Raw genomic sequence first — 12,242 nt, 5'->3', positions numbered from 1 at the left:
TTTGATCTACTCAAAGTTGGGAGGAATTACCTCCAACCAGGAGTTCAGCGGGTGGTCTCTGGGTAAGATGAAAAAGCATATGATCAACCTGAGTTAGGCCTGCTGAGCTTCTGCCATTAATTCCTTCAGGGATCCCTTTCATAAACATAAACATTCATAACAAGACAAAGACAAAAGGCCTTCCGAAATCAAGTTACAAATTTTAGAAGTCAAGAGGATTTCTCCCAAGCAGTTCTTTTTGGTCTCCTTCCAATGTAGAGGAAGTCCCCTCAAACAAGGCCCTTCCTATTACTAGGGAGGGTCTACAAGACCTCAGAGGAGGCCTCAAGACTTCAGAGGGAGCCACAAGACCTCCAAAGGGGCCAGCAAATCAGAGGAGAAAGGGGTGCTGGTTGCATCAAGAAAACTTACCTAAGATGCCTTTCAAAACCAGAAACTTGCTTTGCTGCGAGCAGTCTACGCACCAAAGGCCTGACGTTGCCATGTCAACAGGCAGGGCACCGGCAGCACCCATAGTTCAGTGGAACCCAGGGGCCACTTGGGCTTTGGACTTGTCTCTGGGTCCTTCCCACTGAACAGCAAAGGGGCACCGAGCCACAGGCAAATGCCCACAAGGGGCTCTAGGCTAGGCTCACCATAATGTGTTATAGGGCCAGCAGGTTTGTATGCCTGCTGTGCAGTAACAGACTTGTTACACTGAGACAGCAGAGTTTGCGGCAGAGGAAGAGCTTCATGATTGCAGGGCACTGAGTGAGGAGATGGGAGGAGACCCTCAAATCCATCTCTTTGAGGAGTTCTGGGCTGGGTCTTTTTTTGTTTGTTTGTTTTTGAGACAGAGTTTCGCTCTTGTTGCCCAGGCTGGAGTGCAATGGTGCGATCTTGGCTCACTGCAGCCTCTGCCTCCCAGATTCAAGCGATTCTCCTGCCTCACCCTCCCGAGTAGCTGGGATTACCAGCATGCACCACCACGCCAGGCTAATTTTGTATTTGTAGTAGAGACGGGGTTTCTCCATGTTGGTCAGGCTGGTCTCAAACTCCTGACCTCAGGTGATCCACCCACCTCGGCCTCCCAAAGTGCTGGGATTACAGGTATGAGCCACCTCGCCCAGCCTGGGCTGGGGTTTTTAAGGGGACTCTGGAGGGTGAGGGGCTGGAAAATTGGGATAGTTGATTGGTGGGGGAAGGGGGATGAAATCATCAGGGTGTACAAACCACTCGGGTGAGTCAGCTCCTCATGGGGTCCTTCGGAGCAGTTGAGTCAGTAGCTCCATCAGTATATGGGACCCACAGGAATATCTCAGAGGGAAAACAGCATTTCCTAAGGTTCAAGTTGTGATCTACGGAGCAGTGAGGGGAACTACAATCTTGTGATGGGGTCTACATGCTTCTGAGGCAATAGACACCAAGCAACTATGAGGAAGCAGTCAGAGAGCACGCTGACCTAGTGACTGATGCTGACGTGCTGCGAGCTGGGTTCATTTTCATTTCTCCCCTCCCCCTACCCTCATTAATTTTGTAAAGTTTATAGGGAACATTTCACCCACTCTGCTGTGGATCCCTGTCACTTACGGAGTCTATCATCTTGGCTGTGTGGGCTGTGGGCTCTGCAGTGCCCGTTCTCAGGAGGTGTGAGACCCATGAGGACAGGAGGTGGGCAAGGCTGGAGACCACACCCCCCCGCTCTGTCCAATCATGTTTTCCTGGCTGCTTGGTTTCTATGCAGGCTGCATGTCCTTAGTCTTTGCATGGGAACAGCTCCCGTGGTGAGCAGGCCCTTGAGGGAGTTCCTGAGCAGGAATGGAGCCTAGGCTCAGGCTGCCTGGTAGGATCTGGAGGGAACCGGCCGAGGCTTGTGCTACCTTTTCTTCCAGAATGAAATACGTGACTGATGTCGGTGTCCTGCAGCGCCACGTTTCCCGCCACAACCACCGGAACGAGGATGAGGAGAACACGCTCTCTGTGGACTGCACGCGGATCTCCTTTGAGTATGAGTATCCTTGTGGCCCAGCCTGAGGGGCACAGGCAGCACCCCTGCCTCCAGGGTTCTGCTCAGTGGGCCTTGTTTGCTTTGTCACCCTCTGTGGGTTCTGGCCCACATCCCCAGGAGGGAAAGCAGGTGGGGCAGGAAGTTTTGGGGGAAGGGGCTGTGGTGTGCTACCCCAGCTCATCTGTGTGGCTTTGGCTTCTAAATGCCAGAGCTGAGTTTGGAAGTGTCACCCTTCTCCAGCACGTCCCTGTAAAGTGCTTATTGTGGGCCTGGTTCTGGATGTGGTAGCAGTGAGGGTGGCAGTTCATGCAGTCAGGAAAGAAGAAGGGAGCTACCATGTAATCACACAGTATGATGTTTCTTTGAGAAACACATGGGACATTGGTGGAGTGCCCAGGAAAGACCATGGGGAGGCCACATCTCACACAGTCTCAGCCACACTCAGTGTGAGCACAGGAGGAACTGGGGGACTGACTGGGGTCAGGTGTCAGGAGGCCAGAGCAGGCCTTGTGAGCCAAGGGTAGCAGGAGACTGTGGAGTGACCAGAGTTTGAGTTAGGGTTTTTAAAAGGTCCCTTGGCTGCCCAGTAGAGGTAGGTTGGGGGCGAGGAGATGGTCACAGCTCTCCAAGGCCACACAATAGTGGCTCGGCCCAGACTGCAGCAGTGGCTGTGAGCAGTCAGGTTACATGATATCGGGGACGGAGCTGCCCTGTCTCTGCACTGTGATGGCTGGGAAGGAGGAAGAGTGAGTGTGGGCACATCAGTAGTCAGGTGGCCATCAGAGCCTAGGAAGCAGGGCAGAGCTGGCTGAACTGGGGAGGAGAGCTGCTGTGCATAGGAGCCGGTCCCATCTTGTGTGTGGCAAGGTGGACTACTTACCCAGGGACCATGGGAGTGTGTGACTGAGGCAGGAGGGAGGGAGTCAGGGAGCTGAGGACGCCGGGGCTTCAGGAAGCTGCTGGAATGTGGGCAGGGAGCATGGTGGTCTGAAGTCCTGGGAGTCCCCAGGAGTTGGAAGGGGCAATTGTGGGGACTGAGCATGCTGAGGAAGCAGGCAGGACCAGGCTCTCGTCCTGTAAAGGGGAGGTCCACCGTCGGGGGCAGTCCACACTCACAGCTGTGCTCACAGTGCCAGGAGCTGTGATGGGTATGTTTAAGAAAAGGGCTGAGGACGTCGGGCGTGGTGGCTCACGCCTGTAATCCCAGCACTCTGGGAGGCCGAGGCGGGCGGATCATGAGATCAGGAGATCGAGACCATACTGGCTAGCACGGCAAAACCCTGTCTCTAGTAAAAAATACAAAAAATTAGCCGGGCATGGTGGCGGGCGCCTATAGTCCCAGCTACTCGGGAGGCTGAGGCAGGAGAATGTTCTGCGTGAACCCAGACAGTAGAGCTTGCAGTGAGCTGAGATCGTGCCACTGCACTCCAGCCTGGGTGACAGAGCAGGACTCTGTTTCAAAAAAAAGAAAAAAGGGTTGAGGATGGGGGAGCTTCGTGAGGGCTGGGCTCGGTGGAGCAGGAGGTGCAGGACGACAAGCTGGTCAGCCCAGCCTCCCATGTCATGTGTGGTCATGACTGCTCCATGTGACCACAGCACACGGACTCTGCAGACCCCTGTGCTCCAGATACTCTGCCTGTCAGACAGGGATGGTGGTCTGTGCCTGTCATTTCACAGGCTCTCCATATGGGTCAGCTTAAGCTAAGAAGGTCAAAGGGCTCCAAGTCGCCCTTGGGATACCTGGTCGTGCAGGCAGGCCCGGCAAGGAAGGGCCCCGCCATCAGAGTGGCCCACCTGCTGGAGTTACGAGGGTGGGGCTATGTGCTCAGGGCAGCCAGTGGGTGCTTGCATGCTCCTTGACAGCAGGCCCAGCCTCCGCCTGGCGCTCTACCAGCACTGGTCCCTCCATGACAGCCTGTGCAACACCAGCTATACCGCAGCCAGGTTCAAGCTGTGGTCTGTGCACGGACAGAAACGGCTCCAGGAGTTCCTCGCAGACATGGGGTGAGTGACTGCCTGGGCCTGCAGTGCCAGCCCTGGCCACCCCCAAGGGAAAAGCCCCTCTGCTTTGTTGTAACCAACTTAGTTATAAAATGCAGCCTGTCCTGCCATAAGCTCCTCGCCCTAGATCCCAGAATATCCTCCGAATGCCGGTGCGGGGACATCCTTGCTTGCCCTCGGTTTGGGTTTCTTTCCACCCTGTCGGTGTGTGGTGACCTTGCTCATGTGGCTTGGGCTTGTTCTTTCCAGTCTTCCCCTGAAGCAGGTGAAGCAGAAGTTCCAGGCCATGGACATCTCCTTGAAGGAGAATTTGCGGGAAATGATTGAAGAGTCTGCAAATAAATTTGGGTAAACACACATTTTTCTGGATTGAGCTTCTTTAAAGTGAAAAGTTCTACTTTAACTGTGCTCCTAAAATAATGCAAAAAAAAAAAAACAACAACCCAAGAATGTACAATTAGTGTTATGCGAGTCTGGCCATTCCTGAAGTCTTGAGTTCTTTTTGGGTTAAAAATAGGACTTTTTCTGGCCGGGCGCGGTGGCTCAAGCCTGTAATCCCAGCACTTTGGGAGGCCGAGACGGGCGGATCACGAGGTCAGGAGATCGAGACCATCCTGGCTAACACGGTGAAACCCCGTCTCTACTAAAAATACAAGAAAATTAGCCGGGCGAGGTGGCGGGCGCCTGTAGTCCCAGCTACTCGGGAGGCTGAGGCAGGAGAATGGCGTGAACCCGGGGGGGCGGAGCTTCCAGTGAGCTGAGATCGCGCCACTGCACTCCAGCCTGGAGCACAGAGCAAGACTCCATCTCAAAAAAAAAAAAAAAAAAAAAAAATAGGACTTTTTCAAGCTTATGAGATTTAGGATCCTTGGATCCCGGGGCTGCTGTGGGACCTGTGAGATTGACCCCAGTCTGTTTCACTGGAGACAGCAAATGGGCCACAGAGCCAGGTTCAGGTGAACTCTGCCCAACCAAGTCCGTGGGCACTCCTGGAGGCCCCTGGCTTCTCCCACCCCAGCCAGCTGGCATGCTAGGGTGTAGGAGAGGACCCCACACACCCGTAAGCCAGCCAAACAGCTGTTGACGAGAAGGCATCTGGCCACTCTGGGCTGCAGGGCCGGTATGTCTGGATGTTCTGACCTGCCTCATCCTCTGAGCAGCACAGCTGTGCTGGAAGCATTGGCTCGGGCATGTAAGGGACATTAGCACATCTGTTGGCCTGCCTGGCACTGAGAGCTCGCCCACAATTTGAGGGTGACAGCTGTGTTTGCTCCTGTGACAGGATGAAGGACATGCGCGTGCAGACTTTCAGCATTCATTTTGGGTTCAAGCACAAGTTCCTGGCCAGCGATGTGGTCTTTGCCACCATGTCTTTGATGGAGAGCCCCGAGAGGGATGGCTCAGGGACAGATCACTTCATCCAGGCTCTGGACAGCCTCTCTAGGTAGGAGGGCTGTGGGTTTGCCATTGCCTCATGGGGCCAACACTGGTTCTTATAGTGGCCAGGGAGGTCAGTTACGGGGACCCCAGGGCTGTGGGAGTGACTGTGTCCTGCAGAAACTGCTTGTGTGAACTGGAATCACAATGCCAGCGTGGCATGTACCTGACATATTACCTGCCCCTCTTCAGTATTTGTCACTTTCTCTTGAATCCTTTTTGGCTCTTTTTTCTTTTTGATTTTTAAAATTTTCTTTTTTTACCTTTTGTATCTCTTAACAAAAGGCATTGTTTGTTGTGTATATTCATTCTTGTGTTTAATCTTACAGTTTAGTTGTCATTTCTCAATTTTTTAATTTTCCAATTCTTTCTTATCTTACTTCCTGAGATGTCCTGTATTTTTCCTTGTCTTTTTGCTTGTTTTGAAATAGAATGTGACAATTTGGATCTTTTTTTTAGCATATCTTTCTAGTGTCAGACTACAGACATCAGAGCAAAATATCTCCAAATACATTGAATTTATCTGGGAATTAGAAAAGAGGATTATAGGCCGGGCGCGGTGGCTCACGCCTGTAATCCCAGCACTTTGGGAGGCCGAGGCGGGCAGATGACAAGGTCAGGAGATCGAGACCACGGTGAAACCCCGTCTCTACTAAAAATACAAAAAATTAGCCGGGCGCGGTTGTGGGCGCCTGTAGTCCCAGCTACTCGGGAGGCTGAGGCAGGAGAATGGCGTGAACCCGGGAGGCGGAGCTTGCAGTGAGCCGAGATCGCGCCACTGCACTCCAGCCTGGGAGACAGAGCAAGACTCCGTCTCAAAAAAAAAAAAAAAAAGAAAAGAAAAGAGGATTATAGTGTCTGTGATGCACAGCTGTGGTAACCCAAATATGCATACAAAGACAGGAGGCTAAGGGGAAGCTTTTATTGGCAAAAGGAGAAGTTCACATAAGCTAGCTTGGAAACAATTCATTGGTTTCAGAGACTCAAAGCCAGAGTTGGCATCAGTTCATTGGTGAAGATGCATTACTGGGCAAGTGTTATATTTTAAGAGCATCTTATCTGAATTGTTGCAGTCCTAAAGAAGGGATTTCTTGTGGGGTTATTTAGAAAGTCTTTGAGTCTTTATTCCAGACATGCAAGCAGGAGCTCTCTTCCTTGGTGCTTTCTCAGCTTTAATTTGTTTGGGCCTGACAAAAAGTGATTTCATCCTGGGATCTGCAACTTTCACATTAGTGTGCTTTCATTGTCCAGGGAGGTGTTCCTGTTCCTTCTTCTCTTTTTTTCTAGTAGTGACTTTGAGGGGATTTGACTTTGCTACTTCTCTCATGCTCTTTATTTATAAATTTCCTTTCCCTGACTTTTTAGGAGGAGGAGGCATGATTCGGACAGCTTTTCTGACTTCAAGAGCTGCCACTTCTGTTGCTTTTGTGCAGTGGTAAAGATGCATATGTATATATGGGGGCCTGCTTTCTGGGATTTCCTGGTTCTGCTCCCAAGCACACTTTTTTTTTCCCACAGATTTATTGAGATACAATTTGCATGCCATACAGTTCACCCATTTAACGTGTACAATGTGATGGCTTTTATTATTTATTTTTTACTTTTTTAGAGACAGGGTCTCGCTCTGTTGCCCAGGCTGGAGTGCAGCGGCATGCTCATAGCTCACAGCAGCCTCAAGCAATCCTCCTACCTCAGTCTCTTGAGTAGCTGGGACAACAGGTGCATGCCACCACACCTTGCTAATTTTTAAAATTTTTGTAGAGATATGATATCACTGTGTTGCCCATACTGGTCTCAAATTCCTAGGCTCAAGCAATCCTTCCACCTCAGCCTCCCAAAGTGCTGGGATGAACAGGCATGAGCCACTGTGCCTAGCCTGCAATGACTTTTAGTAGGTTGCAGTTAGGTTTTGCAAGGTTGTGCACCAATTACCACTATTTAATTTTAGAGCATTTCATTGCCCCAGAGAGATCCTCCCAGCCTCTGGCAACCACCAATCTCCCTTTTGTCTTTATGAATTGACTGTTCTGAGCATTTCATACAAATGGGATCATACAAGATGTGGTTCTTTGTGACTGGGGTCTTCACTTAGCATCATGTTTGCAAGGCTCATCTATATTGTAGGATGTACTGGGACTCTATGTCTTCCTCCCCCTGCACCCGAGACAGAGTCTCACTCTGTTGCCCAGGCTATAGTCTAGTGGCATGTTCTCGGCTCACTGCAACCTCTGCCTCCTGGGTTCAAGCAATTCTCCTGCCTCAGCCTCCCGAGTGGCTGGGATTACAGGCACATGCCACCAAGCCCGGCTAATTTTTGTAGTTTTAGTAGAGACGGGGTTTCACCATGTTGGCCAGGCTGGTCTCAAACGCCTGACCTTGTGATCCCCCTGCCTTGGCCTCCCAAAGTGCTGGGATTACAGGCATGAGCCACCACGCCCAGCCAATATCTTTTTATTGTAAATAATATTCCATTGGATGGATATATTCTATTTCATTTATAAGTTCATCAGTTGATGGGCATGTGGTTTGTTTCCACCTGTTGACTATTGTGACTAATGCTTCTGTGAACCTAGATGTACAAGTTTTTGTGCAGTCATGTCTTTGTTTCTTTTGGTTATATACCTACAAGTGGAAATACTGGGTGACATGGTAACACTAGGTTTAACCTTTTGGGGAACTGCCAGACTGTTTTCCACAGCAGCTGCACCATTTTACATTCCCACCAGGTGGGAGGGTTTCAGTTTCTTCACATCCTCACCGACACTTGTTTTTGTCCATCTTTTGGATTACAGCCATCCCAGTGAGTATGAAGTGGTATCTCATGGTTTTGATTTGCATTTTCTTGATGACTAATAGTGTTGAGCATCTTCTCATGTGCTTATTGGTCATTCGTGTATCTTGTTAGGAGAATTGTCTATTCGAGTCCTTTGTCTTTTTTTTTTTTTTTTTTTTTTTTTGAGACAGGGTATCACTCTGTTGCTCAAGCTGGAATGCAGTGGTGCAATCATGGCTCACTGCAGACTCAAACTCCTTGGTTCAAGCCATCCTCCCACCTCAGCCTCCTGAGTAGCTGGGATTACAGGCATGAGCTTCCACACCTGCTAATTTTTAAATGTTTAGTAGAGATGAGGTCTTACCATGTTGCCCAGGCTGGTCTCAAACTCCTGGGCTCAAGCAGTCTTCTGGCCTTGGCCTCCCAAAGAACTGGGATTATAGGTATAAACCATCGTGCCCAGCCTAAAATTTTTATATATCCTACATACAAATCCCTTATCAGATAAGTAATTTGCAAGTATTTTCTCCCATTCTGTAGGCTGGCTTTTCACTTTGTCAGTATCCTAGGAAATATAAAATTTGTTAATTTTGATGACATTTAAGTGATCTGCTTTTTCCTTTGTTTCTTGCACTTTTGGTGTCATAGCTAAGAAACCATTGCCTAACCCAATGTCATGAAGGCTAATTTTTTTTTTTTTTTTTTTTGGAGGCAAGGTCTTACTCTGTCACTTAAGCTGGTGTGCAGTGGCACGATTTCCACTCACTGCAACCTCTGCCTCCCAGGTTCCAGCGAGTCTCCTGCCTCAGCCTCCCAAGTAACTGGGACTACAGGCATGTGCCACCACACCTGGCTAATTTTTGTATTTTTTGTAGAGACATGTTGGCCAGGCTGGACCCCTTACTCTTTACTATAGTCTCCTTATACTTTACCAGGATTCCTTGCTGTTTAACAGGACCCCTTGCTCATTACCAGGACTCCTTGCACTCTAGGGAGGCCCCTTATACTTTCCCTTGGCCCACTGCACTCACCTGCTGTTGCATAGGGCAAACTTCCTCTCAGTCTGGGCCACTGCTCTCCAGTTGCCTGGAGTTTTAAGTCTTCTTAGGTCTCACTACCTCTCGGCTTTCTCTCGCACTGATATAGATGGTGTACCTGTCTGGCTGTTCATGGTCTCTTTTCACCTGCTTACACTTTGGGGTTTGAAGTGTTCCCTTGTTCTCTTAATTTGTTGCAAATGTGGGTCCCAAGTTTTTCATTTTGCAATATAGTTGCTCTACTTTTATCTAGAAATTTGGGGAAATCCAAACACTGTCTTACCACTGTTGTTGCCATCGTCCCAGCATTGATGGGTAGGCTTTAGACATTGTCTACCAACTTCCTACTGTGACAAAGGAGGATCTGTCCCACTCTTGTCCACCTTCCCTCCTGTTGGTACAGTTATGCCACTATTTTTAACTTCTTTGTAACTTTAACATATTTATGTCTTCTTTCATCACCAGTGTCTCATCTCCCTACTTTGTAAGAAAAGGATATTTGAAACACTCTTAATCCATTTTGTGTTGCTGTAAAGGAGTACCTGAGGCTGGGTAATTTATAAAGAGAAAAGGTTTATTTGGCTCACAATTCTGATGGCTGGAATGCTCAAGATTGGGCATCTGCATCTGGTGAGGGCCTCAGGCTGCTTCCACTCATAGCAAAAGGGGAGCTGGTGTGTGCAGAGACCATGTGGTAATGGAGGAAGGAAGAGAAAGGAGGAAAGTACTAGGCTCTTTTTAACAACCAGCTGTCATGGGAACTAATAGAGTAAGAACTCACTTATACCCCCTAGCCCCAGGTAGGGCATTCATCTATTCATGAGGGATCTGCCCCCATGATCCAAACATTTCCCATTAGACCCCATCTCTGCGATCTTGGATCAGATTTCAACATGAGGTTTCGAGGGGACAGATATCCAAGCTGTGGAAACAGCCTTACTTTGCTCTTCAGCTCTCCTTGGTATTTTCTGAAATTTGTGCTTTTACATTTTCAAGACTGATAACAATCTTGGGATAGAGAAAAAGATAATTTGTCTTATCTTTGGCTGTAGGTTGATTTTATTTTATTTTATTTTATTTATTTTTTTAGAGACGGAGTCTCGCTCTGTCGCCCAGGCTGGAGTACAGTTGTGCGATCTCGGCTCACTGCAAGCTCCTCCTCCTGGGTTCACCCGCCAGTCTCCTGCCTCAGCCTCCTGAGTAGCTGGGACCACAGGCACCCGCCACCATGCCCAGCTAATTTTTGTAGAGATGGGGTTTCACCGTGTTAGCCAGGATGGTCTTGATCTCCTGACCTCGTGATCTGCCCACCTCGGCCTCCCAAAGTGCTGGGATTACAGGCGTGAACCACTGCGCCCAGCCTATAGGTTGATTTTAAAAGATGAAAGTCAACAAATAGTTTACTTTATTGTGCTAATAAACTATTCCAGAGACAATCATGTGTAATAATGGATTACTATCTGGCACAGCTCTTTGTTTTTCCTGGCGTTTTTAATTGCCTCCTTTATCACATTCATTTTTTTTCTCCCCCAAACTCCTTCCAGCCGTTATTCTCTGAGCCCCTTTTTGCTGAAGAGTCTGGGATTCTGTCTGCTCACCACAGCCTGGACCTACAGCTCTCTAGGCCTGCCTTCCACTATCCTCATGGATGTCCAAATCTTGGCTGTGCCTCTTAGTTAGGTCCAATGTTTCTTGGGATCTTCATCTTTGTTTCATTTACTCCCTCATTAAATTAGAGCACAGTTCTTAAGTAACATTCAAATAAAAGTCACATGTGAGATAAACTTTCTGAGTTCTTATATATCTGACAGTATCTTCATTTTACTATTTCTTTACTATTCCCTCCACAGAAAACATCCATGTTTTTTATTCTTGCTTTCCAGGCTTCCTGGAATGATGATGCTCTGTCTTATATTTTTGCCTTACATTTTCCGTAACTTTGTCTTGTTACCTATGTTGAGGAAGCTTTTCTTGACTTATCCTCTGGACTTTGAGTGGATGTTTTATCTTTTGCAATTGTTTTTATTTCCATCAACATTTCCTAGTTTTTGACTGTTCGTTTTTCATAGCATCCTGTTCTTGGTTTAGGAATGTAAGAGTTGCACACATCTCTCTGAAGATACTAGTTAGAGTTCATTTTAACTTTCTTTTGTTCTCCAAATTATTTGTTTCCTTCAGGGTTATTTTTTCAGGCCACAGGCATTTCTCAAATGATCTGATGTCTTTCATATTCAAGAAGGGGATCGTGGACCCTTGGCTGAGCCCTGGATATCTGGGCACAGCTCACTGGTCATAAGACATCGCTTCACCTTTGCAGGCAGGAGCCAACTGTGACACTTTGTGACTCCCCACTGTAAAGCCCAGAGGCTTTGCTTGAGGACTCTACTTATACACAGAGGGTACATTTCACGTACTCAGAGGGGAGCCTCCCTTTTTCGAGGGAAGAGTAAAAATCTGTTGAGTTTGAGGCGATCCGTCATCCAACCTCCAGCCCTTGCCCAAGCCTCCCCTGTGTCAGTCCTCCTGGGCCCTCCTGTGTGGGATCTTCCCTCTGTTGGCTTTTAATCTTCTGTCTTCTGATGCTTGCACCCTCTCCCACCTCTCACTGGATTGCTGTGTGTTTATACAATTTAAAAAATTATTTCCTTTCATGTGAGAGAGAACTCAGGAGGGAGAGAAGATAAATTCTTTTTTTTTTTTTTTTTTTTTTTTTTTTTTTGAGACGGAGTCTCGCTCTGTCGCCCGGGCTGGAGTGCAGTAGCCGGATCTCAGCTCACTGCAAGCTCCGCCTCCCGGGTTCACGCCATTCTCCTGCCTCAGCCTCCCGAGTAGCTGGGACTACAGGCGCCCACAACTGTGCCCGGCTAATTTTTTTGTATTTTTAGTAGAGACGGGGTTTCACCGTGGTCTCGATCTGCTGACCTTGTGATCCACCCGCCTCGGCCTCCCAAAGTGCTGGGATTACAGGCGTGAGCCACCGCGCCCGGCCGAAGATAAATTCTTATCC

The 12,242-nt window shown here is 48.6% G+C and overlaps 1 protein-coding gene across 13 annotated transcripts in view; it reads left to right on the top strand.

The window, feature by feature from the left end:
• Nucleotides 1-12,242, top strand: part of CDC45 (cell division cycle 45) — a 43,920-nt gene that overhangs the window by 25,833 nt on the left and 5,845 nt on the right. For 4 of the 13 annotated variants that reach the window (XM_045364011.3, XM_005567980.5, XM_074004471.1 and 1 more), the window contains 4 exons: nucleotides 1,872-1,991; nucleotides 3,854-3,991; nucleotides 4,238-4,336; nucleotides 5,271-5,432. In XM_045364011.3, the coding sequence (XP_045219946.1) occupies nucleotides 1,872-1,991; nucleotides 3,854-3,991; nucleotides 4,238-4,336; nucleotides 5,271-5,432 (519 nt within the window). Of the gene's footprint in view, nucleotides 1-950; nucleotides 1,090-1,871; nucleotides 1,992-3,853; nucleotides 3,992-4,237; nucleotides 4,337-5,270; nucleotides 5,433-6,790; nucleotides 6,861-12,242 lie in introns of those variants that run through there. The other 9 variants (XM_045364012.3, XM_015457434.4, XM_074004472.1 and 6 more) reach the window with 6 other exon arrangements.

The sequence above is a fragment of the Macaca fascicularis genome, chromosome 10 (genome assembly GCF_037993035.2).
Source record: "Macaca fascicularis isolate 582-1 chromosome 10, T2T-MFA8v1.1".
Lineage (NCBI taxonomy): Eukaryota > Metazoa > Chordata > Mammalia > Primates > Cercopithecidae > Macaca > Macaca fascicularis.
Note: the sequence above shows the minus strand (reverse complement) of the source record. Positions and strands in the feature narration are given on the sequence as shown.